This window comes from Ursus arctos, unplaced genomic scaffold, assembly GCF_023065955.2.
Source record: "Ursus arctos isolate Adak ecotype North America unplaced genomic scaffold, UrsArc2.0 scaffold_25, whole genome shotgun sequence".
NCBI classification, from domain to species: Eukaryota; Metazoa; Chordata; class Mammalia; order Carnivora; family Ursidae; genus Ursus; species Ursus arctos.
In genome coordinates this window covers 43,979,570-44,005,447 of record NW_026622930.1, presented here as the reverse complement: position 1 = coordinate 44,005,447, position 25,878 = coordinate 43,979,570, and the positions used below count along the sequence as shown (strand labels likewise).

The window sequence follows — 25,878 nt, the reverse complement described above, 5'->3', positions numbered from 1 at the left end:
AGAATTATTTTTGGATTATCGATACCACTGTATAGCCATTTCAGCATATTCGTGCATTTTAAAAATAAGTCCATCTCTCTTCACATATATATGTGTGTGTGTCCCTACAAAAGCCTTTTGTTTTTTGAAAACTAAATGTTTTTCCACGTATATATTTCAGACATACTGTATCTTTAGTTTTTAATGCTCTTCAAATTACAAAAGTTTCTAATTACCTCGACCTAAGTCCAAGTTTTCCAAATAATGCTTTACTATAGAGTTACGTATGCCATTATTTAGAATTTATTCTTTATTTTTTTAATTGCAAAAAAAATTGAAAGAAACGATGGCTCGGTATTGAGATAAATTTTGTTTAAGAACCATGTTCTTTCCTGTTGCTGTGCTTTACTATTTATAAAAGTCGTATCTTAGTAACAAATGAATTGAAGGAGAAATTAAAGGATTCATTTCAATTGTTATATTTTTATTACATTAATTTTTGTTAACTGATTTTTTTTAAATAAAGTGATGTCCATATGGATATATCTTACAGAAACTAAGGAATAATCATTTTTCCACCCCATACTTTTTTTTTTTTTTAAAGATTTGAGAGGGAGAAAAGAGAGCGTGCGGGGGAGGGGGCAGGGGGAGAGAGAGAGTCTCAAGCAGACTCCTGGCTGAGTATGAAGCCCGAGAGCAGGGCTCGATCTTACCACAGAGGTCATGATCTGAGCTGAACCAAGAGCTGGAAGCTTTACCGACTTTGCCACCCAGGCACTCCTCCATCCCATGCTTTAATTCAAGTGTTTAAATATTCTTTTGGCTTCAATGAAGCATGAGAGACTATGGACTCTGAGAAACAAACTGAGGGCTTCAGAGGGGAGAGGGGTGGGGGAATGGGATAGACTGGTGATGGGTAGTAAGGAGGCGTATTGCATGGTGCACTGGGTGTTATACGCAACTAATGAATCATCGAACTTTACATCAAAAACCAGGGATGTACTGTATGGTGACTAACATAATATAATAAAAAATATTATTAAAAAATGAATAAATAAAATAAATATTCTTTTGGCAAGCATATAGAAATCATAAATTTAAAATAATTTTTATATTACTTTATTCCTTGTCAAAATAATAAATATTTCAAAGGAAATGAGAACATATAGGTCTACAGTTACTCATATTTTTTCACATACTGACGTGTAAATAAAGTCCCTTACATTTTCTCACATTTTTCTGAAATTTCAAACAAAATACTTCAAACTTTTCATCTTAAGTCTTACTGAGCCAAATATCAATAAACCACCCATATCAATAAGTCACTGCAAGTTTGAGATAGAAGACATTAAATGTGCAGAAGATTTACCCAAGTGATGCTGTAAAAATCACATGAATATGTCTGAGGGCAAATCTAATTTTTAAACTTGTTAGGCAAACAAGATGACTGAACAAACCCTTTTATAATTTGTTTATCTGTATCTTTAAAAAAGTCTTTTGGGGGGCACCTAGGTGGCTCAGTTGGTTAAGCATCTGACTTCGGCTCAGGTCAGAATCCCAGGGTCCTGGGATCGAGCCCCACATCAGGCTCCCCGCTCAGTGGGGAGTCTGCTTCTGCCTCTCCCTCAGCTCATGCTCTCTCTCTCTCTCTCAAATAAACAAATAAAATCTTTTTTTTAAAAGTATTTTTGTATGAATCCACAGAATACCTAGGGCCTCCAATGAATCCACTGTCTATTCTGATTGTTGGGGTCTTTGCTATCTTATGAGACTGGCCAAATATGATCCCTCTCAATGAAGGGTGTCCCAGAGCAAATGCTTAGACAAGTTAGTTGTAATCTCTTTTGGGAAATAATTCTAACCAGAACACATACTCCACAAAATTTTTTTTCCTGAAAAGGCTGTAATACGTATTTATAATTTCGGGGGGGCGTGTGAGGGGAGGCAGTTAAATTACTAAGTAGAAGGAAACACTATTCATATGTCTTACTGAATGCAATACTGTTAAGTGATTGGTAGTCCAAATTTCTGGCTAAATAATCTTTCATTTAAAAACATATGGACAGGGGCGCCTGGGTGGCACAGCGGTTAAGCGTCTGCCTTCGGCTCAGGGCGTGATCCCAGCGTTATGGGATCGAGCCCCACATCAGGCTCCTCTGCTATGAGCCTGCTTCTTCCTCTCCCACTCCTCCTGCTTGTGTTCCCTCTCTCGCCGGCTGTCTCTATCTCTGTCAAATAAATAAATAAAATCTTTAAAAAAATAAAAATAAAAAAATAAAAACATATGGACAAAATGTCCAATCTGACATTATTCCTTAAGTATGAGTTTTAAATGAAATTGTTGTTCTGAGCCCACAAAATGAGCTGTTTGGGATCATCCATAAAGTCAGAGGTACAGATGGACTATAAATATAAGTAGCTCCAAAACAACTGTCGTCTACCCGTAGACTCGGTCTGATGATTTTTTTTTCCAAATGAAAATGACATAATCAGAAACACCACTGTTTCCACCTGGCAATCAAAGAGTCCTACTTTTCATTTTCATTTTATTCTTTTGAATAAACATGCTTATTACTTTTTACAAAGCAACTAAGGAGTTAGGGAATTTAATTATCTACACTTAATGTGCTAAAGTGGCATCTTAAAATGAGCTCACTAAATTAAAAGATACATATTTTTCTACTGACACTGATGAAACTAATTCAACAAAAAAGAGAAGAGAAATTCAAATGGAGTTGTGAATAAAATAAGAGATCTTTTCACCAGAACTCAAGAATAAACTGCAAAATAGTCTCAACTATTTTCCATTTTAATTTAAGGAGGACTTCCGAGGAATTAGATACAGTATGAGAAAAAATGTTTTCCATTCTCAATTTGATTCTCATAAAGCCTCATAGAAGGAGATCAAAAAAGACATTTCTTCAGCTGAAGTACGTATGTTCAGAATCTAACCTGAATTATAGAAGACAGTATCTTATGAGGGCTACATGAAATGATCGCATACTTACAACACCATTACTGCAGTCATTTTAATAACACAACCACTAAGTTGTAAAAGATAGTTATATGTGAGTACTAACAGTCAAAATCAAGTTTTTACACTGCGAGAGAGGTATGCTGAATGTAAGGGCTCATGCTAATGGACTAAAGCAACGACACAGATGATTCGTAATATCAAATAATCTAAACGTTACTGAAGTATATTTTATGTAAATAAACATGTTTTCATGTGACACGTAAAACATATTTTCCAGTGTATTTACAGTAAATAAATTTTCCTAATTGCTTTGGGCTTGGGGTAACACTAACATCACGGAGTTCACGTTCTAGTAAAGCACAGCGGTTAGTCAATGAAGAAAGATACACCTAGAGTATGATAGACAGTATGGGAAGGGTAATCAAGTATTTAAAACCTCACCCAGATAATGCAAATAACAAAAACTCTCCACCGAGCTAAGAAATATGGGGTAAGGATTAAGATCACCCTAATGAGTGTGAATCTCAGAAATTCTATGGTTACTACATAACTGCCTTGTTTTTGGTCCACAAAATCCATGAAAGCTAGATAAGATTCCTAGGAAAGGTAGTGATTGTGCAGGAGTTTTCTCACTGATGGAATACTCCTCATCTGTTGACACAATGGATAAATCAGGAGGTTACAATTCACACCACTGACACAGGTTTGCTATTGATGATAAGGTATATTTTTCTTTCCACTACGTGGTATTTGATTTTCATGTGTAGTCACATGTTTGTCTAACCCTCAATCAAAAGGCAAATAACAGAAACCTGAAATTCTTTCAGAACACACATTTGACGTGCCTCATAAAATTCATGAATGTATTTGTCTTCAGTGTTACTTGCATGCAAAGGACCCAACATGGAGGGTACACCACCCTCCCTCTACACTGAAACTCCTGCTTGAAGGCAGTAGGATCGAGTAGGCAGGCCACAATGCAGCCTCTGAGACTGACTGTTAAATAAATTACTATTAGCGTCAACTCATATTGATGACTAAAAAAATGTGATGGATTACAGGGAAGAAGTAAGGTAAAGCGGGACACAATCAACAGCAAATCTACCACCCCCATCCGCCCGAGTTCTTATCTTTCTGGGTCTTGTTCATGAAAATACATAAATGTTACCTTTTAGCTCAATCACACAATCAACACCCATATATTTATGTCCTCTATGTACCTGGAAATCAAACTGGGAAGCAGCTACTGCCGAGCCCCTCTTCCCATGACGGTTCACTCGACCCAGGGGCAGCGAATACACACTGAGCATCTAATATGTTCCAGATACTCTGTGGGCAAACTATAGCCAGTGGCCCTTTAAAAAACAGTAGAACCTAAACCTTCCTGTTCATTTTAAAGCTTGGACCTAATTAACATAAGTCAATCATTTAGGGCATGGTATATTAAAGTTACATTGTGGAAGCCGCCACCACTGCACCTAAAAAAACGTAAAACTTCTACCTTTAATAAACTTGCGCATAATCCCTTTTCCCACGTTTTATAAAAATTTACTTTCACTCCGGATAAAATCCTCTCAAGGTTTGTTCTATTTCCCAAGATTCAGTCAAAAGGAAAACTGGTTCTAGCCTGAATTTTCAGCTACATAAATACCAACTATCAGTACACTAAAAGGTAAAGTACGAGGTATTATTCCTGATTTTAAACCACTAAATAACACTGGGAGAAAAACTGTAGTCTTCAAAAAAAAAAAAATACAACTGACGTGGAGGGAGTAAGATTATGAATAGCTTCCGAAAATAAGATATAATCACACAATTCCCATTAAAATTCAGATTTATGCAGTAACCAATAAATAATGAAGTTACTCAAGATTTAGAACAATTCCTTTTACTACACTTCATCAACTTCTACCTAATTATCTAAAAGAAAACACACCGGGCTTCCCAGGAATCACCATCATACACTTGACTTTTTACGAAGTTCTCATGGTATGCCAAATGGCTTGCACAACGGGAGGCAGATCTTCTGAAAGCATAGCCTGGTTTAAAATAAGACTCCCAAATTACAAACTTTCATATTTTGTTCAAAATGTTTAAAAACACAGAAGACCTCAAATTACCTCGTTACTCAAGCTTGATGGTGTTATTTTGTATTCAGCAGCAAACCTGAATGGTTCAAGTGTATATTCCAGCATATTGTTCTCAAAGGCCCTGGCCATGGCTTGTCATCACGCTAAGTCCCTTTTCACTCAAAACTTAGAAGATGCTGCATACTTTTTAAAACATTAAGATACTAAACATATGGGAGGTAAACTTAAAAGATCCAAATAACTAAGATCAGCAGAATGTGGGTATGAAACTGTTTTCCTCAGCAACACTAACCAACTCAATAAACAACAGAGATTTAATATTAAGTAGTCTTATCATGCGAAGTTATGAAGCACGTCTTAATACTTCAATTCCTTAAGACCACTTTCTGTTTTCATGGCTTTGAAAAGTAGCAAATCTATGTGAGTTACGATCTAGAATTTTATTTGTAATTTTAAGAAATATATGCATTTATTATTATAGCCGTAATGACTGATGACTAGTTCCAGTAGCAAAATCTCGGCAGGAAACAGATTTAGCAATTTGAATGTTTTATAAGTTTTTGTAATTGAGGAAACTTTCCATAATCTGACATTTGTTAAAACCACTTATTAGAAATTATGCAGCACAGTAGCTGTGGAAATATGAGCTAGCTTCACAATTATAAAGTCAGCCTATGTAGCCCTTTCCTATTGTATATAGTGGCATAAACCCCACAGCGGCCTATCAGCTAACTGGCAGGCAGGGGGCTGCTCTATTCAAAGTGAGAGATACAAGCTGCAGGGCAAAAACCTGGCAGCTCCCATCTGACCCCACAATCCCCTACTGGTGACAGCTCCAAGCTCCATGGCAAATTAGGCCTTCTCATATTACAATTGGAGAAGACAGATTCCATTAGCAGTATCTGAAATTGAGTGGAGAGCTGCACTGTTATCAGACTTGACTCATAAGCACTGCTATTAATCAGAGCTATGATAGCATTTATATATTTCAAGCTATCTGCTGCCGCTGTGATATTCTGCTACAAAGGGTTGATGGGACTTAGGAAAGTGAACAATAGAGCTTTCTGGGAAAAGCAGAGTAAATCAAGAAAGTCTATGACTTCCGCACATTCTGAAGGGATTGTGGTTTACATAAATTTTCTCCCAATTGGAGATTGAGCTCTTCCTCATCTTACACATGGGATTTAGTTGTCACTCAATGGTAACAGCTGTGAAAAGGTGAAGCGGCCCACCGCTCAGAATATTGCCTTCGCTTTTAAAGCAATTAACCCATGAACAGGAGGATACCTGGTGATATCAAAGGGATTAGGCCAGGCAGTGCGTTATTAACATTTCCTTGAACGAATTCTAACTCTGACTAGCTGTCAGAAAAGACTCTACAGTCTTAAAAAAGAGTTTTTGCCCTGCTTTTTTCCCCTTCAAAATGAAGTGCTGCTATTTGAGCCTAATATGTCCCTCTACTTAGAAGAAAATGCAAATGAACCAAGCTCTTAATATGCTTAACCAGTCTGAGTCAATGCAATTTTAATACAAGTATGAGAGAAATATATGATCAATTAACCAGGGATCAAGACAGATATTCTCCTGAATGGAAATTAATGCTCCAGTACTTTCCATTCTTCTTCAACTACAAAAACTTGGTGACTATTTGTTACTTATGCATAGTTACCTCTGAAATTAGGAAGAGCTTCACATTATTCTCTATGGCAATAATCTAAAATACTCTTTGAGCTGGAAAATCCAAATGTCCCTTAAGCAGGAGATTCTACATTCTCTAAGGTATGGCATTTTAATTTTCTATTCTTTATTGAATGGAATCTTAGCTGGAGCTATAAGAATCGCAGACACAGTGCTCAGAATCAAGTATTCCTCTTCCAAAAGTTTAATCAAATTAATTTTTAGCAGCAGCGTAATGTTTAGAATTATGTAACTTATACAAAATAAAATAGCCCATAAATAAAATACTGGCACAAAACGCTCTGCCAGAAGATATTTAAATATCACTGCAATTGGTTGTCGGTTCTCTGTAGTAAGCAGGTACAGTTTCAATATACCTTTAACGATCATTAATATTCATACATGCTAGGTAACGTGGTTGACATTAAGAGATCTGATTTCTTACTGTACAATGTTAACAGTGTTAGAAAGCTTTTTAATGCAAAGTTCCTAAAACAGTACCTTCTAGGAAAAAAATATGAAAAACTGTTTATTCAATGGTTAGTGACTTTGTCTTAATTTCTTCAAATAAACACTGAATTTTGATCATAAGAACTAAAATAGTTTTACTTTCAATTCACAAGAGTCCTCAACAACATTGTTGAATGAATTCTTCCATACTTCCATTTGGCCCATAATAGTTTGGAAAGGATATCCTGACTCTCAAGCCTATTGAGAATAGATTTCCTGCCCTGGACCTACCAAAATAAATGATACAAGATATACCCTCATCTGAGATCATAAGCAATTTAAATCTCCCCTGAGGTAAGGAATTTTTATACAATGCTATCGACCTACTCCATTCTCTTTTAGTGATACCAGAGCATAAGAAATGTAAGCATGTTGAAGTTTCATGACAGTGATTTCAGTGCCCCTTCCTTATTAAGTATACAGGACCTAGTTTGAGGTTGCTTAGAAAATAAGTTTGAAATTCAAGTACTAAGCAATGCTAAATCACATTCATATTAGTGATTTACATGACCTATAACTTTTTAAATTTTGTATTAATAGGCTTTGCTAATTTCACGGGTGACACTTTAGATATTGTACCATCAAATTTAAAAATAATTTACTTCAACGGCCTTGAAAGAGAAAATCCCAGTTTCTATAAATCCTGTGTTACATGGTCTTAAAACACAAATGTACATGTTAATAACATAAATACTATTTCATATAAATGAAATGTATTAGATTAAACTCCCTTCACATAGTGAATGCTGAAAAATACCCCGGAAGGGGACAATACATAAATAAATACATACAGAAACAACTGCCACAATCTTCCTATTTTTAATTCAAGAAAGTATAGGGACACATACAGCTTTTAATGTGCTGTTTTACTCTGATGCTTTCTACATTAGGGCAAAGCGAATATACATGAGTTCTTGTCAACCATTAGGAAAGACTGACAAAAAATGCAGTGTTAATGACATCTTACGGCTCTTAAAAGCAAGAGAGAGATGCAAGGAAAGCAAAAATTACATAGTAATTGGAAACAACGAATAAATTGTTCTTTCAATCTAAGTCATGTTTACTGAAAAAATGGGAGCTTTTTACATCAACACATTTAAACAGAAATTTGCTTTTAAAATACAATCTTTGTTTAAAAGGTACAGAAGGTCTTTATGTCCACCCCAAGAGCTAAATATAGTGAATGCCATGTGAACAATTACCTGAAAAAAACCTAAACCTGTTAAAAGAATTAATTTACTGCACACCAGTCAGCACTAATCCTACGTGTACAGTAATGTTCTCTTAAGTGATGGGGGAAAGAAAGAATAAAACTGTTTCCTGGATCAAAACCCTTCAATATTCCACAACAAAATGGAATGATGATTTGGCCTGTCAATGAATAAAGTAGTAAAATGTCTCCTAAACAAATTCTGATAAAGGAGTCGACCTGTAAAGGAATACATTTACTATGGGCTGGACTGGAAAAAAGCTGTCACTGTAATGGCTGCACAAGAACTGTGTCCTGCTGTTGGGTTTATATTCACAGAAGAAAGGTTTTAAAGGTTAAGTTCGGGTCATACAACAAATGAAATTGTAACAAGCCAGCTGACATTGTATAATGTCTTCTTCCCCTCAATCAATAGGCTACTGTTAGTCCTATTACCATAGAGATGGCTTGCTCTTTCCTGAAGGGTGTCTATTGTTTGACAAAACAGATTTGCCACTTGAACTAGGTTGTTCCCAAAGGACGTGTACCTTGTCAATTATTTGTATTCAAAATAATGAAGTATTTTCATATTAAAATGTATGTAAGAGATAATATTGTTAGATCCCTTTTCTGAAAGAAAGCATGATATATTTGTATATATCATGTACTTCCCAAGTACAATATTACTAAAACATTCTTAAAACCACTCAAATATCCAGTTTAGTCATATTAAGAGTTTTTGATTTAAAGCCTATGTAGCAAATACACAAATTTACCATTAACATTGTATTAAAAAAAAAAGGGTCACAGGTTAAGTGTGCTAATCTAAAACGCATTATAATCAAGCATGATAATAAAAGCCATTTTAAAATGTAGACAACTCAAAGGAAAATTATTGTCCAAAGCTATTTGGATTCTGTAAAGATAAAGATTTTTATGTACGATTTTTACAGTGGTTTTCATGTGGAGTGATATCATCGATTAATATATTGAGAAGCATGGAAAAGTTTTAGAGAACAAATCACTTTATTTGCATAAGAGCTTTTTATAGCCACATAGCATTTAAATATATGTTATGGAAACGATCTTCTAAAATACAGATAAAAAATAAAAAATAAAATAAAATAAATTACAGATGAACTACCAAAATAAATACAAGTATTAATTTTCTTTAAATGCCTTTGTCTTAAATGTCTTGTGAAAATTATCAATTCATATATACAAGACAAGTAGTTCTACATTTCAACCTAGAAATTCAAAAATGTTAAAGATCAGTTTTTCTCTCAATACAAATAATGACAGATTCTTAATTATAAAAGACTCAGGAGAAACAATTCTAAAGAAGATTATTCTAATCATTTAGAAGAAGGTATTCATAATACTAATCAATCCAAGCAGAGATGTTATTTTCAACATTTCATACTGAAAGATTGGCTATCACTGAAGACCTGTAAGACTGAAATACAAATGAATTAAATAATACAGATACAAATGTAGTAAATAATTAACAGTTACAACATTTGAATCTGAAAGTTTTCCACAAATAAATTTACAAGTAAGCTTTAGAGTTATAATTAACTTTTACCTTTCTATAAATAATTAAAAAGCAGATTTAGAAAGAATTTAGTCAAAGGGCAATTTTATGACTAACGCAAATATAAACATTAGTCTCCAAAAAAGGCATTTGAAATTGTCTACTCAAATCATACTAGATATACATATAAAAATTCATTTTTATAACAAAAACTGCAGTAGTTTTTGAAAGAAGTGTTTTAATTTGGTTCTCCCTTTGCAGGAAGTATAACTTGGATTTTTTACTATAATCTCCTTAGGCATAGGTTAGACTGGCTAAGAATGAAGGAGACAAGGAGCAGCAAAGACAAGTAAGTTTACCAACATCCTAAAGTAATGACCCATTCTTTAAATGCGGGGTAGACTTCCAAACTAAGAAAACCTTCCATTAATGAAGTAAGTGGGGTCTAATTTGCCTACCTTCCCTACAGCTATAAGGGAAGAAAGTGAAACCTTACCAAAACCATATCCCAAACCCATCTCCTTAGTTAACTGCCTCATTTCAAAGAGTATACAACATGTGCATATTTGGAATACAATATAATTAGGTATTAGCTCTGGACCTCATAGGCAGCTGCCCGTCAGCAACACTGTGAGTAACTGAATGATATTTACCATTTACCAAAAGATGGACTTCACATTGTTGAATTAAACTGGCCCATCTGCATTTTCATGACAAACCTTATTAGTTCTGCCTAACCTGAGAACTGTGATCACGAACTGGTGACACCTTGACTCCACTGTAGACAGCACAACCAACTGTGTAATCATCTGAGGGGTCAAGCGCATATGAAATTATTGGAAATTAAGAAAGTGAAATCACAGGAATGATTAGGAAAACCGTTCAAGCAACGAAGAGTTTTGTTTTTTGTTTTTTATTCAATGTATGTACTTAGGCCATCAGAATGTGCCATCTCCAATTAGCCAAAATTAATTTTAACTCATCAACTACTTTACCTGAAAACGGTGAAAAAAAGTAACGATGCAGCTACTGCTCCAAAGAAGCCACACAGAAGATTGACGCGGTAGGCAACTGAACCAAAAGGAAAGAGTATAATTGCCAGTTTAGCCACCAGCGTGAACAAAGGATAGCCAGGAGGATGGGCAACCTATGGGAAAATCAGCGGGTTAGAAGGTTTTCACCTCCGAAAAGAATCACACTGGCTTTAATTGCAAAGTAGCCCTTTGCTCGGGCAAGTATAAAGATTAAGAGACGATGACTACATGTTTGAATAGTGGTTTTCTATTGTAATCCTTTTGTGCCAATACAAATAAATATTTTCTTTAGCAGATTTGGCAGTGTCTATCACATGGTGTGTCACCTAGAGAAAGGGTGACATATTTCATTGTCAGTTCTTAAGCAGTTTGTTCTCTGGGTTCACAGTACATTAGGGTCATTTAAAAGGCTATTGAAAAAAAGCTGGTTCTGAAATTTCGTATTGGTTAGAAAGTTGAAAGACCACACTGCTATCGGATTACCACCATGCTGACAGTCCTAAGGTCTTGCCTAAAGGGATCATGCACCATAATAAAGTTTATTAAATAATAAACTTATTAAAACTGTTAACCCGATTTATTTTATTCTCCATAGCTTATACAAAATTTGGGGTGATAATAAGCCAGCTACTGTATATATAGTAAAGGCTTTGCTTTATAATTTAGTTTAATTGGATTTAAAACTTAAAGTAAATTGTCACATACTGTACTTATAAGTTACTAAAAACTGGGGTTTGAAAATAAATTAATCTACTTTACTCCATGCTTAATTAAACTTTCTTAATTCCTAAAACTGTTAATGAGAGCATTGATTAAACAATAAAACTAATACTTACTCCAAGCTCATGTGCGGCTGTGATCAGTTCCCCTGTGAAAAAATAATGTAAAACCAATAATTACTATTAGAAAATGACACTCCTCCAAAGTTTTCAAAATCCAAATGCTTGCACTGGGGTTTTGCATTAATTTGACTGGATAAAACTGTAAATCTGTAGAGATTTAACAGCATGAAATAGGTCTAAGGATATTTTCTCCCTTAGGTCTTACACAAATGATCTTTGATAGTTTTTAATAACTGGTCAGCAGAAACATAGGTGAATTCTGGTTTTTTAAAAAGTGCTTCTTTTCCTTCCTAAAAGTTGCAAATATATAAAAACTCTTCTGGAATGGTAGTGTAATATGCTGTAATGTCCCTCGAGAATTTAGCATAAAAATGTCTACAAAGATGCAACTTTATGATAATGTAAAATGTGCAGAACTCTGAGGCTGGGACACTCATAATATGTATCATTCTGCCCTAAACTGGCATTTGAATATCTTCTCTACATTAATTATGCTGGATATCTTTAACTAATTGCCAAGCTCTTATTAGCTCCAGGTTATTTGGGTAAGCTCTGACTACCATAATACATTCTTGCAAACCACTAAATCATTATATTATTTACATAGTCCTTTGTAATTCCTCACCATCAGTGATTATTTCTAAAATTACGATGCAGTAATTCAATTCTATTTAATATTTTAAGTATCCAGAGCACAGGGTCTATTTCTGACTCATTCCTGTATACATTCCTGTATGCTGTAATACAGGACAATGTAAGAAATCAATGTTGATGGGTTATGAAAGTTATTAGTATCTATTAGGAACTGTATTAATGTCCATTTTCTATCCCTTGATGGGTATCAATGCTCCTTTAATTTCTACTGTCCCAGCCACGATATAGATCTTTACCCTCTGGCCTGGATGACAGCAAGAGCTTTGACCAGTCTTCTACTTCATTTTCATACTGAAATCACCTCTTGCCACCCCACCTCCCCAAAACAGATTGGATTGTATCACTAATCCAAAATTTCTCAATGACTGCTCTCTGCTTACTAAATGAAGTTCAGATTCCTCAGCACGACAGGCTAGCCCTCTAACAGCTTCAAGGTCCCTTTATAAGGCATATCAATGAAACCTATGCTCACTTCAGTCAAATCTGATTACCCACTGTTCTTCTGGAATGGTTCTTTTGCACTTCTTATCACTCATTTTCTCACCCAGTATTCTCTCCTAAATCCTTCAAGACCTAGTTCAATTGCCACCTTCTCAGTGACACCTTTTCTTATACATACCCCTCCCCATCCTCCTCCATCGGAATTAATCAGTTCTTCCTCCTCCATAGAACCGGCTCTAACCTATTTAGCACTTATTTAGATTGCCTTATACTATGGTTAGTTGTTTTCATTTCTGTCTTTTCTACTACGTTTGAAATATCCTATCCATTTCAGGGGTCTGTCAAGACACTACCACCTCTCCCTCCTCTAGTCGCACAAAGAAACTAATTCAAGTCCTGCACACAGACGTTGACAATAAGACAAATCATATTGTCATCCTTGCTACTCAGACACCCCTATCTTAGGATGAATGACTGCTTGTGGCACGGAAGGCCCATAAGGGCATCCAAAGACAGATATTGTTTACCTAAGTCAGTTACTTAAGCATACCTTTTAAGTTTTCTGGAGATATTCAAGAGCACTTCGGAAACCAAAGGCACTTTTTGTATCTTACAGACTTTCTAAAGAAATAGTTTATGGTCTAAAAATATTTAAACTAGGGGCGCCTGGGTGGCTCGGTCGTTAAGCATCTGCCTTCGGCTCAGGGTGTGATCTCGGTGTTCTGGGATTGAGCCCCGCATCAGGCTCCTCTGCTGGGAGGTTGCTTCTTCCTCTCCCACTCCCCCTGCTTGTGTTCCCTCTCTAGCTGGCTGTCTCTCTCTGTCAAATAAATAAATAAAATCTTTAAAAAAATATATTTAAACTAACTTCCCTTTGGAACTACTGTCAAGGACATTTTATAGGTTTACTCCAGAATGGATTAGCTTGTCTTCAGTCCCAAACCGTTTTTAATCAGCTTTTTGGTATTTCTGTAGGTATGATGAAACACAGTTAAGTTCAAATGTTCAAAGTCACCGTTTATTCTCCTCCATGTAAAATGTATTTAGAATTGCATTTAACATGAAGAAAAAATAGCCCACTTTCGCTAACTTCTTTTTACCATTAAAAAACATAATGCCGTTACTCTTTATTGAAGTTCTGTAGGTATAAAAATCGGGAATGTGACCAACTTCCATCACCTACTCTTATCAAATGTTAAACTAAAATCTAAATAGGAAAGATGGCTACTATTCAAAGTCTATAAATACATCCTTGAAAAAAGCTAAAGGGAAACATTACTCTTAAAATTGAATATGATAAAGAGAAAAGAGAATATGACTGGGGGGGAAAAAGAACCTCCTGGATGCTCGGTTACTCCCAATCCTTTACCTTGGGGCTTCCTCAAAGTTAAGTTCCACTACAACCTGCACCAGAATTACCTGGATGCTTTTTAAAAATGAAGATTCCTTGACCAAACCTACCTATATTAAGACCCTCTGGCCCTGGGGCTCAAGTTTCCGAGGCAATTCAGAGGTACGTTCAAGTTTGAGAATTACAGCTTTTCTGTCTGAGATGCAAACGGATGGCAAGCTCAGAATTGTTAGTGGATGCTTAAACTTTACAAAAACCAGCTCCCTCTGTATTACACTTTTTATATTAATTACCCAACTATATTCTCATCTAGCAAGTCTGTTAAAGACAGTAATCTTAAAATATATAAACACATAAACAAGCTACTTCATTTTCCCCAAGAATAACAAATAGAAGACGAGATTCCCACACTCTCCTCCAAGGGATCATGAGTATTCCCGCCAGTAAATCAACTATGTATCAAATAGTGCAAAAAATAATTTTGGCAAGGCTACACAATGTGACAGATGCATGGAGTATAATTTAAGACTTCTCAAAAAGAAAAATACATACTTTATATTGCTTTTGAGATGTGTTCTGTTTATTGATAAAAAATAGACTTCATAAACACAACATTCAAGGAGGACAGTATTTTCAACATATAAACAAGATTATCAAAGATATTATACAGATTTTACTGGCAATACTTGGAAAAGTTTATTTATCATTTCCAACAATGAACACCAAAATTATTAGAAGCAACCTCTACTTAGTATCAAACCAAACAAATCAGAACACCTAAAAAGTCTGGTAACTCGATGTAAATAGATAACTTTATTCTACTGGGAAAAAAATAACAGTATTAACAAAGATACCAATCATAGATTTTAAATAGACTTTAAATAACACTATATATGTGATGACAGATTTAACAAGGAACTTAGAGCAGAGGTTAAGAAAGTATGTTCTAAAGTCAATCTATTTGAGTTCTTTCCTCAACTGCCCCCGCGTTCTAGCTGTGTGATTTTGGACACAGCTTAGCCTTAGTTTTGTCAGCTATAAAAGGAAGACACTGAAAGTACCTACCTCATAGGGACAGTAACTGGATTAAAACAATAATCCATGTAAAGCACTTGGAACAGTGCCCAGCATATAGTAAGTGCTCAATAAGTGTTATTTTTATTCATCCAACCCAAAACTTCAGGCTCAAAGAACCATAGTAAGCAACTGTCAATGTTTTCTTTCTTTTTTTTTAAAGGTACAGAACTACTCAATCTTTAAGTAATGCTCTCCATTGTCAAAACTCTCACAACTATAGTTATTTCTATTATGTAATGTAAGCCTTGGAAACACGGTAACTCCATTCCCGACTATACTAATGAAACACTGCTCCTATTTGTTCAATAGGACTTGAAAGAAAGAATAAAGGTAATGATTTGTAAAAGGAACATCAAGGATCCTCAATGTGGAAGGTAGCCCGGAAGATGGCCCCCAGTGATCCCCAACTCCTGGTGTTCTCACTATATAATCCTCTTCCCCGTGAGCGTGGGCTGGATTTACAGGCTTACTGCCAAGAATAAAACAGGGCAGTGGTCTATCAATCACTTCCACGACTAGGTTTAGGAAATGACAGACGTGTCAGACGAAGGTGCCATCTCTTTCTTTTCACAAGAGTCAGCTTCCCGAGAGACCCACGTGGTAAAGACCTTGATTGAGGTGAGAAGCGAATCCTCTCCCAAGATGAGCCCTGAGAAGACTGCAGCTCCCGCCCACCCCATGACAACAACTCTGTCCTAGTAAAAGCACCCAGCTAACCTGCACCGAGATTCCTGATGCACAGGAAAGGTGAGATAATAAACATCTGTTGTTTTAAGCCACGAACTTTGGGGTCATCTTGTTATGAAGCAAGAGGTAACTAGTACACTCCATTTTTTCAATCTATAGGTTCACTACGAGAAGTTACAGCACTACTGCCATTATCGGATGGTCACTTAATCTGGCAGCAAGACAAAACCAAAAACGGAACCCGGCTCTTGCTCCTCATCCCAAATATGTGACAATCCTATAACAAACATGTAATAATTGCTCATGTGACTTCAGTGGTCCGTACTTTTCTTTTTAATAGAAGCAGCTTGCTTTAAGCCACCACTGGCTACCACTCTTTTAAGTGTTCTCCCTCAAATATTCTGCGTGGCCGGTTCCTTGTCAACATTCAGGTTTCAACTCAAGTATCCTGCTCGGAGGCCTCTGCCGGCGGGCCATTCTGCAGGAGGCACCAGCCGCCCCCGCCCCCACCTATCCCGCATTCCCCCCCCCCCCCCCCGGCGGTCGGCGCTGTTTAGTCAGGAGTGCGTGTACTGTCCCTACCCGCCCTAGAACGCTGCCCACCAGACCTGGTCACCACCACTGTGCCTCCTCTTGTCTGGAACACAATAAGGACTCAGTAAGTAACATTTGTGGGCTAAAAAGGAACGGAAAGCGAAAACTCGGGTCCCGAAAAATGATTTGGCCAGGTGCACAGGCCGCGAAGTCCCACCAGGCAAACAAGCCCCTTCTCCAAAGCCGGAGAACTACAGACACGAGCTACAGGAACGGGAACAGAAGTTGGTCCTGGCACGCAAAACCCTGCGCGGAGCACGGGCGGACGGGGGGCGCGAGCTGACCGACCACGGACAGGGGCGGAGGGCGGCCCTGAGATACTTTACCCGAGTCTCCCCCCGGCACCGAGGGGGGCAGCGTGAGGGTGAACACGGCGGCCACGGCGGCGAACACTGCCACGCCGCCGCGGAGGCCCCCGGAGCGCCGCGGCCCCACCCGGGCTGCCCGCCCCCCGGCCGGGCCCCTGCCGTCGCCATGGAGACCCATGGGCCCACGGGGCCCGGGGAAGGAGGCCGCGGCGAGCCCCGAGACTCGGGTGGCAGGGAGCTTCCCGGCGAGAGGCGAGCGCAGCCCGCGCGGCGGCTTCCGGGTCGGACCTCCGCCCCTCCCCGGACCGCACCTTCCTCCGCCGGGCGCGGGGAGAGGACGCGGCCCGCCTGGCACCAGCCGGCAGAGGGTTCGGTAGTAGCGCGCCGCGCGGTGGGATCCACGGGGTGATAATGTGCTTTACAGTCGCCCACCACGAGCAAGAGCCTTCTTTTAAGAAAGCCAGCCTGGGCCCGGGACTGCCGTGTGTACGGCCTCCCCCCCACACACTGACTTGGTCGGGTCTGACAGAAACAGAGCGGGGTCGCAAACCGGGGTGCGCGAGGGCTGCCTCTGCCCCCGCTGGTGTGGGGTGGAACTACACGCGAGGGCCGCGATCGCGAGCCCGAGCCTGCACCGTGCAAGAACCCGGGAAAGCGTGCGTACGGTGTGCGCGAAGCAGGCCAATACATCGCATCAATCGCATGTTTACCACGATTAATTACAAGCCCGTGTGCGAATTATTAAATCGCTGAGTTGTTTTCAGAGAGATTAAAATGCTCTTGTTAGTCTATTTTCTTCCTTATACCCCGAGGAAAACTCAACCGATGAGTTGAGAAACTTGAGTTTCTGTGTTAATACCAATAATTCATATCCTGCTAAAGTTGTCTCCGCTTTAATGAACAGGGTATGACGGTGGAGCTTTGACACAACAGGACAAATGAAACGGAGACACGTACGCTGTACGCCGTTAGCTGCAACGAGGGAAAGAACCGGGACTACTGGACAACCACATAGCACGGCTCTTAGTAAGATTTTTAAATTTACATTTTACATTATTACAGTAATTCTTCTGAAGTGGGAGGGGAGGAGGGCATCCTCTGTGGAATGCATCTCAAAGTACACCGGAGATAATCTAAAACGTGTCACAAGCAATCTGACAGGAACTCAGCGTCTCAGCTGTAGGGTAAAGTACACCTACCTAGATTGGCGCCGGCAATACCTTAGTCTTTCTCAGGTACTTACATAATACTTTCTCAGCCATACTGGGGGTTCCTGAAGGGCAGGGGCCGTGTGGTAGGAAGCTTTTAAAAGGGCTCCCAATGATCCCGGACTGCGGGTATTCATTCCTTTATGTAATCCTTTCCCTGGTGTGGGGCCCAGAGCTATCAGGAGCGCAAGGCATGAGTGATGGATGTCACTTTGCAGATTAGGTTTATAAAAAACTGACTTCCATCGTGCTAACACAGGCTGCTTTCTATTTCTTCTCCAAAAGAGCATGCCAGTGATTCTTGCTGACTGAGCCAAGCATGTCCATTTCATCTTTTGCTCCTGAGCTTTATAAAAAAGTTACGGTTTTATCATGGCAAATTATTTCAAAAAGGCATAATTCTTCGCCGGTGTATGGGTAGTAGAGATCAGTGTTGGAAGTAGGAATTTGGGAGTTCTCATGTAGGGATGAGAAGGATGAGTAAGTTCACCGAGGCTTAGTGTATCGAGAACAAGGTCAAGTATTAGCCCCTATCTTCATTTCGGGAATGGCAGAAGAGGAGGAGAGAACAGTGGTGGAGGGGAATGTGCCCCAAGAAGCCAAGGAAGAAATGATGTCAGTGAAGGATATGTCGTCAGGTTGTCACAGAGCAGGGAAGGACAGTGAAGAGGACCAGATCAAGGTTTTGTGGGGCTTGAGTTTATACAATTTGGAGAATCGTCTAAGCAAAAGAATTCAAAACTGTAGATACAAAATTAGGTACAGGCATTGAAAGGAGCCTGTGCTTCGTGACAGGCCGTGAGACTTAAGCTTCGTTAGCCTCACAGTTAATCCCCTTTGAGGATGAAGCAGGGCCAGTTTTCTGTCTGTGCCCGACTCTGCCTCTCAGGAAGTAAGCTGATGCCTCGCTCCCACCTGGAGCACTGTCTCCTCCAGGCTTCCTGGAAAGGACACTGCTCTGGCTCTCCTTCCACCACTGGCCTCGCTGCCCTGGCTTCGCTTTTGTCAGACCTCCAAATACTAGAGCACGCCAGGGCTTGCTTGTAGACTCATTTTTTCTCTTTCTGCCTCCTTTCCCAAAATCATTGTATTGAAATTTTAAGTAACAACTATAGTCTAATAAATCCCAAAACTACACACTACCATCCTTTCCTTTAAGCGACTGCTTTTAAGAGAAAATAACTGCAATGTGATTTCCCTATTTATATATCTAAACAACATTTCAAACCTGGCAGAATTTGCCTGTCTTATTTTCACCATATACCATGCCTAAAATGGTGACTGGCACAAAATAGTACTTAACATACTTTGGCATAAGGGATGGATCCATGCACGATAAGAGACCACTGGTGTATCTGTTAGGGATTGCATTTAGCTGCTGGTAACAGAGACTCTGCAGCACCGTCTTAACCATGCAGACATTTATTTTCTTATGTAGAGGTCTGAAAGCAGTCAGTCCAATGTTGATTTGGCAACTCTTTCATGTCATTAAGGAAAACACTGTGCTCCTTATATTTCTCTGCCCCATCTTACTCAACTTATGTCCTCAAGGTCATCTCTTGACTCATGACAGATGCTAATGCTCCAGACATTTCATCTGTATTTGAGGAAGAAAGAGAAAGGATGGGAAGCGATGGGAATGTCCCATCCTTTAAAAGAGGGTTATGGAAATGCCATTACACAATTATGCTACATCTCATCGGTCGCAGTTGAGTAACAGGGAACTCCTAGAGGCAAAGGCGGTTGAGAAATGCATCTTTGCAGCTAGATGGCTTTTCAGAATTCTATTACCAAGGAAGAAGGGGAGAATGGATATCGGAATGCAACTAGCAGGTGCTGCTGTAGTTAGATTTGGTGAGTTGGAAGCATATGATCCTTGAAAGTTCAAGGGGTGAGTTTCAGGAGAGTAGTAGGTATGGAAACCAGGCAGTAGTGGGTAGGAAATGAGGACATGGAAGAAGAGAAAATAGAATACATTTGTAAGAAGTGTGGCGGTGAAGGGAAAGAGAGAAGTAGTATGGGAAGTCATAGGGATTGAAGTGTCAAATGGCTTTTTTTGTAATCCAAGAGAGTATTGGGAGACAGACATAATGAAGTAAAGCTGTACAGGAGGCCAGAGGGGATGGAACCAAGGAAGAAACAAGAGGAAGGATGAAGACAGAAAATACTAGAGTTCAGGAGGGAAATTCAGGGAATGCATGACAGTTGAACTTGACCCTTGGGGACACTAGCGACATATATAAGGAACATGTACATATTATACATGTTCTGGTTCATTCCACAATGGGCTAGAGACAGCTACTGTAATACATACTATAAATTAGAAAAATATTTGTAGTACTTAGGATTCAGCCAGAGAAACAAAATAGTGGGAGATAGATGGGTGCCACAAAATTTATTGCAAGGAATTGTCTCTCGTGTTTGTGGAGGCTGGCTAGGCAAGTATGAAATCCCTAGAGCAGACCATCAGGAAGGGCAGGCTGGAAGTCTTGGGCATGGGGTGAAGCTGCTGTCCACAGGTGGAATTTCTTCTTCATCAGGGAGTCCTCATCTCTGCTCTGAAGGCCTTTCAAATGATTGAATCATGTCTACCCAGATTATTTAGGATAATCTTCCTGTCTTAAAGTCAATTGATCACAGACTTTCATCACAGCTACAAAATATCTTCACGAAATACTGAGATTGGTGTTTGATTGAAAAACTGAAGAATGTAGCCAAGGCAAGGTGACTCATCCAAAGACCATCACAGTATACATAACACAAATTCACAGTCAGGGAACACGTGAATTAGAAATAGAATATCAGATTGAAGGGAAGTAAATATATGAATGTATGGGCATATGGTATACCAAATTTGGCTCTGGGAGTCTTGAAAGCAAAACAAAAGGGAAATAAGATCATTTGTGTGGCCTCTTAGGTCCCCAGGGAAAGCAAAGTCTTCCTGGCATTTATGGCCAGTACCTAGCTTCTATGGATACCTAAGGGAACGGATCCTCAATATAGCAGGGCAGACATGGGCATTCCAGCTTCTCACTACGCCTCCACTGATACCTGCCTAGCTGGGCCGGGCAGGGGGAGGGGCTAGGAACATCTTATTACTATTCCGCTGTGGCTTCTGATGACACCACAGTGAGGAGGAGGCAGGGCAGGGAAGTGGCCTCCTTTTTTGGGCTGCTGGTGAAAATCCTGACTCCCCTTTAGGCTCCGTCTGATATCACCCTATTAAAGAGAGAAAGAGGGGCAGCTCACTACTGCTGGGTAAGGGTGGAAGTCTAGACCCCTTGCATGAACTCCACTGATATCGTGGAGAAGAGGGGCCCCATTACTACCCAGCCAGAATGAAAGTTCTGGCTCCTTCCTCTGCCTTCTCCAACATCACCCTGGTGGGTATTTGGGGGCACCCGGAGAGCATGGAAGTTTAGGTCGTTACTCAGCCTTTGCTAGAATGGGTAGGGGCTGGGGGCACAGTTTTTTCTTCGGTTTTTGGCTGTAGTAGAGATGTTACTTTCTTAATGTGTCTGTCCTGATGCTTTCCCCATCCTTTGACCAGAGAAAGCATGCTTTTGTTGGGGCTTTTTGGTCTATGCCCATTGGTGTCTCTGGGTTGTCAGCTTCTCTAGCATCCAGTCTAGGACCCATGAGGCAAAAAGAAAACCCAGGGAACTCACTATCAAGTTGTTGTTAAACTTCTGAGGCTCCTATCTGGTCTGCCTTCTTCTCTCCACCTTTACTCTTCTTGTCATTGTCTTACATATAATGTTTAGTTGTCAGAGCAGGAGGAATAGGGAAAGGTGTCTACTCCATCTTTCCGGAAGCAGGAGTCACTCCCCTTAGTTTTATTCTTTCTGAACATTCACAGCAGCTTCACAGAAATTAATGCACTGAAATCTGCCTTAAAAATTGTCATTTAGAAGTCATTATTACCAGTAAACCCCACTTAAAATAAAGTCAAGTGTGTCTTAATCTTACTAATACCTGTAAAATTTTAGATGTGGGACTTTAGATTAGAAATTAGATACCTGGAATACCAGCCAATAAACCATCTACAGTAGGACGATGCAAGAAGACTCCAACGTCCCTATACAGTGCCTTAGAAAATAATCTTAAACTCTCAAATGTACTAGTAGCCAAAAGAATTCGAAATAAATACCAAAACAAAGTCATTTTCGATCTTTCCACTTGTTAAAGATATTCAATATCTATGGAGTGTTGGTGATGAAGTAATTTGGTATCATGTTTTAGAGGGCAGTTTAGCTACATGTATCAAAAATCTATAAGATATTTATATAATTTGACCTAGAACTGTCAGTGAAAGTATGAAAATGTGTTCAACCTCATTAGTCATCAGAGAAGTGCAAAATGAAACCCCTGCGGGATACCACACACCTACCAGGTTAACAAAAATAAATGTCCAACTATATTTAATGTCAGCAAGTATGTAGAACAATGGAAATGCTAGCAGGAGTGTAAATCGGTACAACCATTTTGGAAAGCACATGTTTTTCTAGGAAAGACAAAGATATGCAGAGCCTGGATCCTAGCAATTCCACACTGTGTTTGTACCTAGAGAAGCCAGACACAGTTACAAAAAATGTACGAAGCATTATTGTTCATAAGAGCCCCCAAATACGAACAATCCCAAGCACCCCTCAACAGTGGAACAGAGAAATAAATCCTGGTATATTTCTACAATAACATGCTACACCACAAAGAGAATGAGCAAACTTACAACCACCACGGAAAAGTATGGATACCTCTCATGAAAAACACCAAGCGAAAGAAACAGTGATAAAATAGTACAGATAGAATGAGTCTAGTTGTTTAAAGTTAAAAGATAGTGAAACTAGGCTAAATTGCTTGGAGATCTATCCATAAAGTTTTAAACTATAAAGAAAATTTAAAAATCATCACTGATGTTGGGCTAATGGTAGTTACCTCGGGGGTCGGGGGACTATGATGGGGAGGGATACCTGTGGGCTTTACTGTGCTGTCTGTGCTTCTGTTCTTGACCTGGGCGGTGGCTACTTGGGTATTTTCTTTATAATTATTCCTTAAACTATCCATCAATGTTTTATGCACTCTCCTATCTATACGTGATGCGTCTCACCATGAAAACACGGGAAGGAAGGGAGACTGTGGAGCAGTTATCGAGCAGACAGTTTTGTAACGAATGCTAAGCAGAATATTTCCCTGAGTTGGCATGTGATAACTCATGATTGTCCCTGCATCTTTTTAGTTTGGTGTAATGTAAGGGATTATAGGGAGGTGTTTTATACTCAAGGAAAATAGATTTCAGCATGAAAGTAAATTTCCTTTCAAAATCCCTTCTGGTGACCTACTATATACTAAACTCACTCCTGAAACCAATTTACTTTCGAACATAAATTTGGTGAATTGTGCTCCAGACCTTTGGCAAAAGCAAATATTTGGTTTTATAGTGTGATGTCTATCAGTAGTCTTCAAAGTTGCAACAAACCAATTTCTTTAAACAAAACTGTAAGATAGCACAGAAAAAAGGAATATTATTTAAAGGCACAAAAGCGACAATTAGATAAGGTACTCTGACAACTCTCAAAATTAGAAGTGGAGGCGAGGATCAGAGTGATGAACCACATCCTCATTCTGTCTGTGTGTCCTACTCATTCATCAGGAGATAGTGTCTTAAATTGATAACAGGTAGCTTTGGAAGCCCATTAGTTAGGGAGGTAGTCATGAGAAGGACCAAAACCAGAAAAGGTTGAAAGTGGTTGCCTCTGAAAAAGGAGACTAGTGGGAGGAGAGAAGCAGGATGGAAGATGCTGCTTTCGTTAGGAGGTGTCCTGTACTATTATACATTTTGCCATGTGCATTGTATTACTTTGATAAAGAACAAGAAAGTATTTGTAAAGGAACAAATGAGAATGCAAAGCAGTCAAAACCACAGCTACTTTGAATTGCAGATTATATGAAGAGCCTGAAATATGGGAGCCATATAAATGTTTGCCCTAAATCAGTTGTTTTCTGTTTGAATTACATTTAAAAAGTTCTCTCATTTCACCATTCTACTTTGATTTGCAAATATAATTGTATCCATATTAGAGAAATTAATTTTTTATTAAGTATTTTGAAAATCTTTGTTCCAGTTATCTGCTGTTAACAACTACCCTAGGGGCACTGGGTGGCTCAGTCAGTTGAGCATCCAACTCTTGGTTTCCATTCAGGTCATGATCTCAGGGTCATGAGATCGAATCCCCCTCCCCTCTGGCTCGGCACTCAGTGGGGAGTCTGCTTGCCATCCCCTCCCTCTCCCTCTGCCCCTCCCCCCATTCGCATGTACGTGCACTCTCTCAAATGAATAAATAAATCTTAAAAAAAAAAAAGCAAAAAAAAAAAAAAAACTACCCTAAAATTTACTGGCATATAACAAAGCCATTTATTAAACACAATTTCGTGAGTCAGAAATGTAGACAGGGCTTCGCTATGCGTTTCTCCTGCTCTGTATGGCATGGACTGAGGTCGCTTGGTGGTATTCGGCAGGTAGATGGTCTGCAAGGTCCAAGATGCCTTCATTACGTGTCTGATGCCTGGGTGGGGATGGCAGGAATGCTGGGCTCAGCTGAAACTTTTGCTCTGGGTAGTCACGTGTAGCTTCTCCAGCATTGCAGTCTCATGGTACTTGACCTTATTACTGCTCAAGTTTCCTAAAGAATTATGAGAGGCCAGAACGGAAGCTGCAGGGGTTTTTGTTCTGTTCTGTTTTGTTTCATGTCTCGGCCTCAGAAGACCCAGAATGTCGCTTTTGCTATATTCCGTTGGTCAGACAAGTTACTAAGACCAGCCCAGATTCAAAGGAAGGGAAGTTAGGCTCTACCTATAAAGGGAATAGGAAAGAAATTATAGCCATCTTTAATATTCCCTCCAATAAGACCCTTGGTACAAAAATTAAGAAAATATACGGGGCAAATATTATTTTGTTTTTCTGCCTGACCAAAGAAAACGCATTTTTTTTTAAAGATTTTATTTATTTATTCGACAGAGATAGAGACAGCCAGCGAGAGAGGGAACATAAGCAGGGGGAGTGGGAGAGGAAGAAGCAGGCTCACAGTGGACGAGCCTGATGTGGGGCTCGATCCCATAACGCCAGGATCACGCCCTGAGCCGAAGGCAGACGCTTAACCGCTGTGCCACCCAGGCGCCCCAAGAAAACGCATTTGAGGCAGGATGGTTGGAAAAGTCAAACCATCAACACGATATGCATTTAAGAAAAGAAATGTCTGGCCCCAACACAGAAAAGTCTCATAATAAATATTATGGTACTACTGTTTCAAAATCTGGTAGACTTATACCTGAATAATTCAGCTAGAGTTTTTTAAAAATCTTTTTGTTCTAATTCAGAGTCAGATAATGAAGTTTTTTACATTCAGATGTAAAAGATGTAAAGATGATATTAAAATGTACCTATTAGATTGAATATGAATATTGAATACTAAAACTGTGGATTTATCCCAGTGCCTATCATGGCACCTACATAATAAGTACTCAAAAAGTATTGGATGATTAGCAGTAGAAATGTTGTAGAGAGGATATATAACTTTGCCAATTGTTTTCAGAAGAGATTATATCTAAACCACCCACTCTAAGGAAGATCATTCCTAAACCAGACTTAAGAAGATATAAATCAAATGTGACAAAAGAAATTTAAGAGACATATAACTACGCAGGTAATTTAGAAAGTAATTATAGCACA

General features: G+C 38.9%; 1 protein-coding gene and 1 long non-coding RNA gene across 9 annotated transcripts in view; one reads left to right on the top strand and one right to left on the bottom strand.

The window, feature by feature from the left end:
- Window positions 1-17,222, bottom strand: part of TMEM260 (transmembrane protein 260) — a 78,925-nt gene extending 61,703 nt beyond the window's left edge. For 6 of the 7 annotated variants that reach the window (XM_026480316.4, XM_057318431.1, XM_057318432.1 and 3 more), the window contains exons 1-3: window positions 16,963-17,222; window positions 11,827-11,858; window positions 10,952-11,103 (exon numbers count right to left, since the gene is read on the bottom strand). In XM_026480316.4, the coding sequence (XP_026336101.1) occupies window positions 10,952-11,103; window positions 11,827-11,858; window positions 16,963-17,122 (344 nt within the window). In that variant the 5' untranslated portion in view covers window positions 17,123-17,222. The remainder of the gene's footprint in view (window positions 1-10,951; window positions 11,104-11,826; window positions 11,859-16,962) is intronic. The other variant, XM_026480314.4, reaches the window with a different exon arrangement.
- The window catches only part of LOC123000159 (uncharacterized), a 112,817-nt gene continuing 103,522 nt past the window's right edge, over window positions 16,584-25,878 (top strand). Inside the window, exons 1-2 of one of the 2 annotated variants that reach the window (XR_006407935.2) lie at window positions 16,584-16,700; window positions 17,849-17,970. This is a non-coding gene — a long non-coding RNA (uncharacterized LOC123000159). The remainder of the gene's footprint in view (window positions 16,701-17,848; window positions 17,971-25,878) is intronic. The other variant, XR_008961367.1, reaches the window with a different exon arrangement.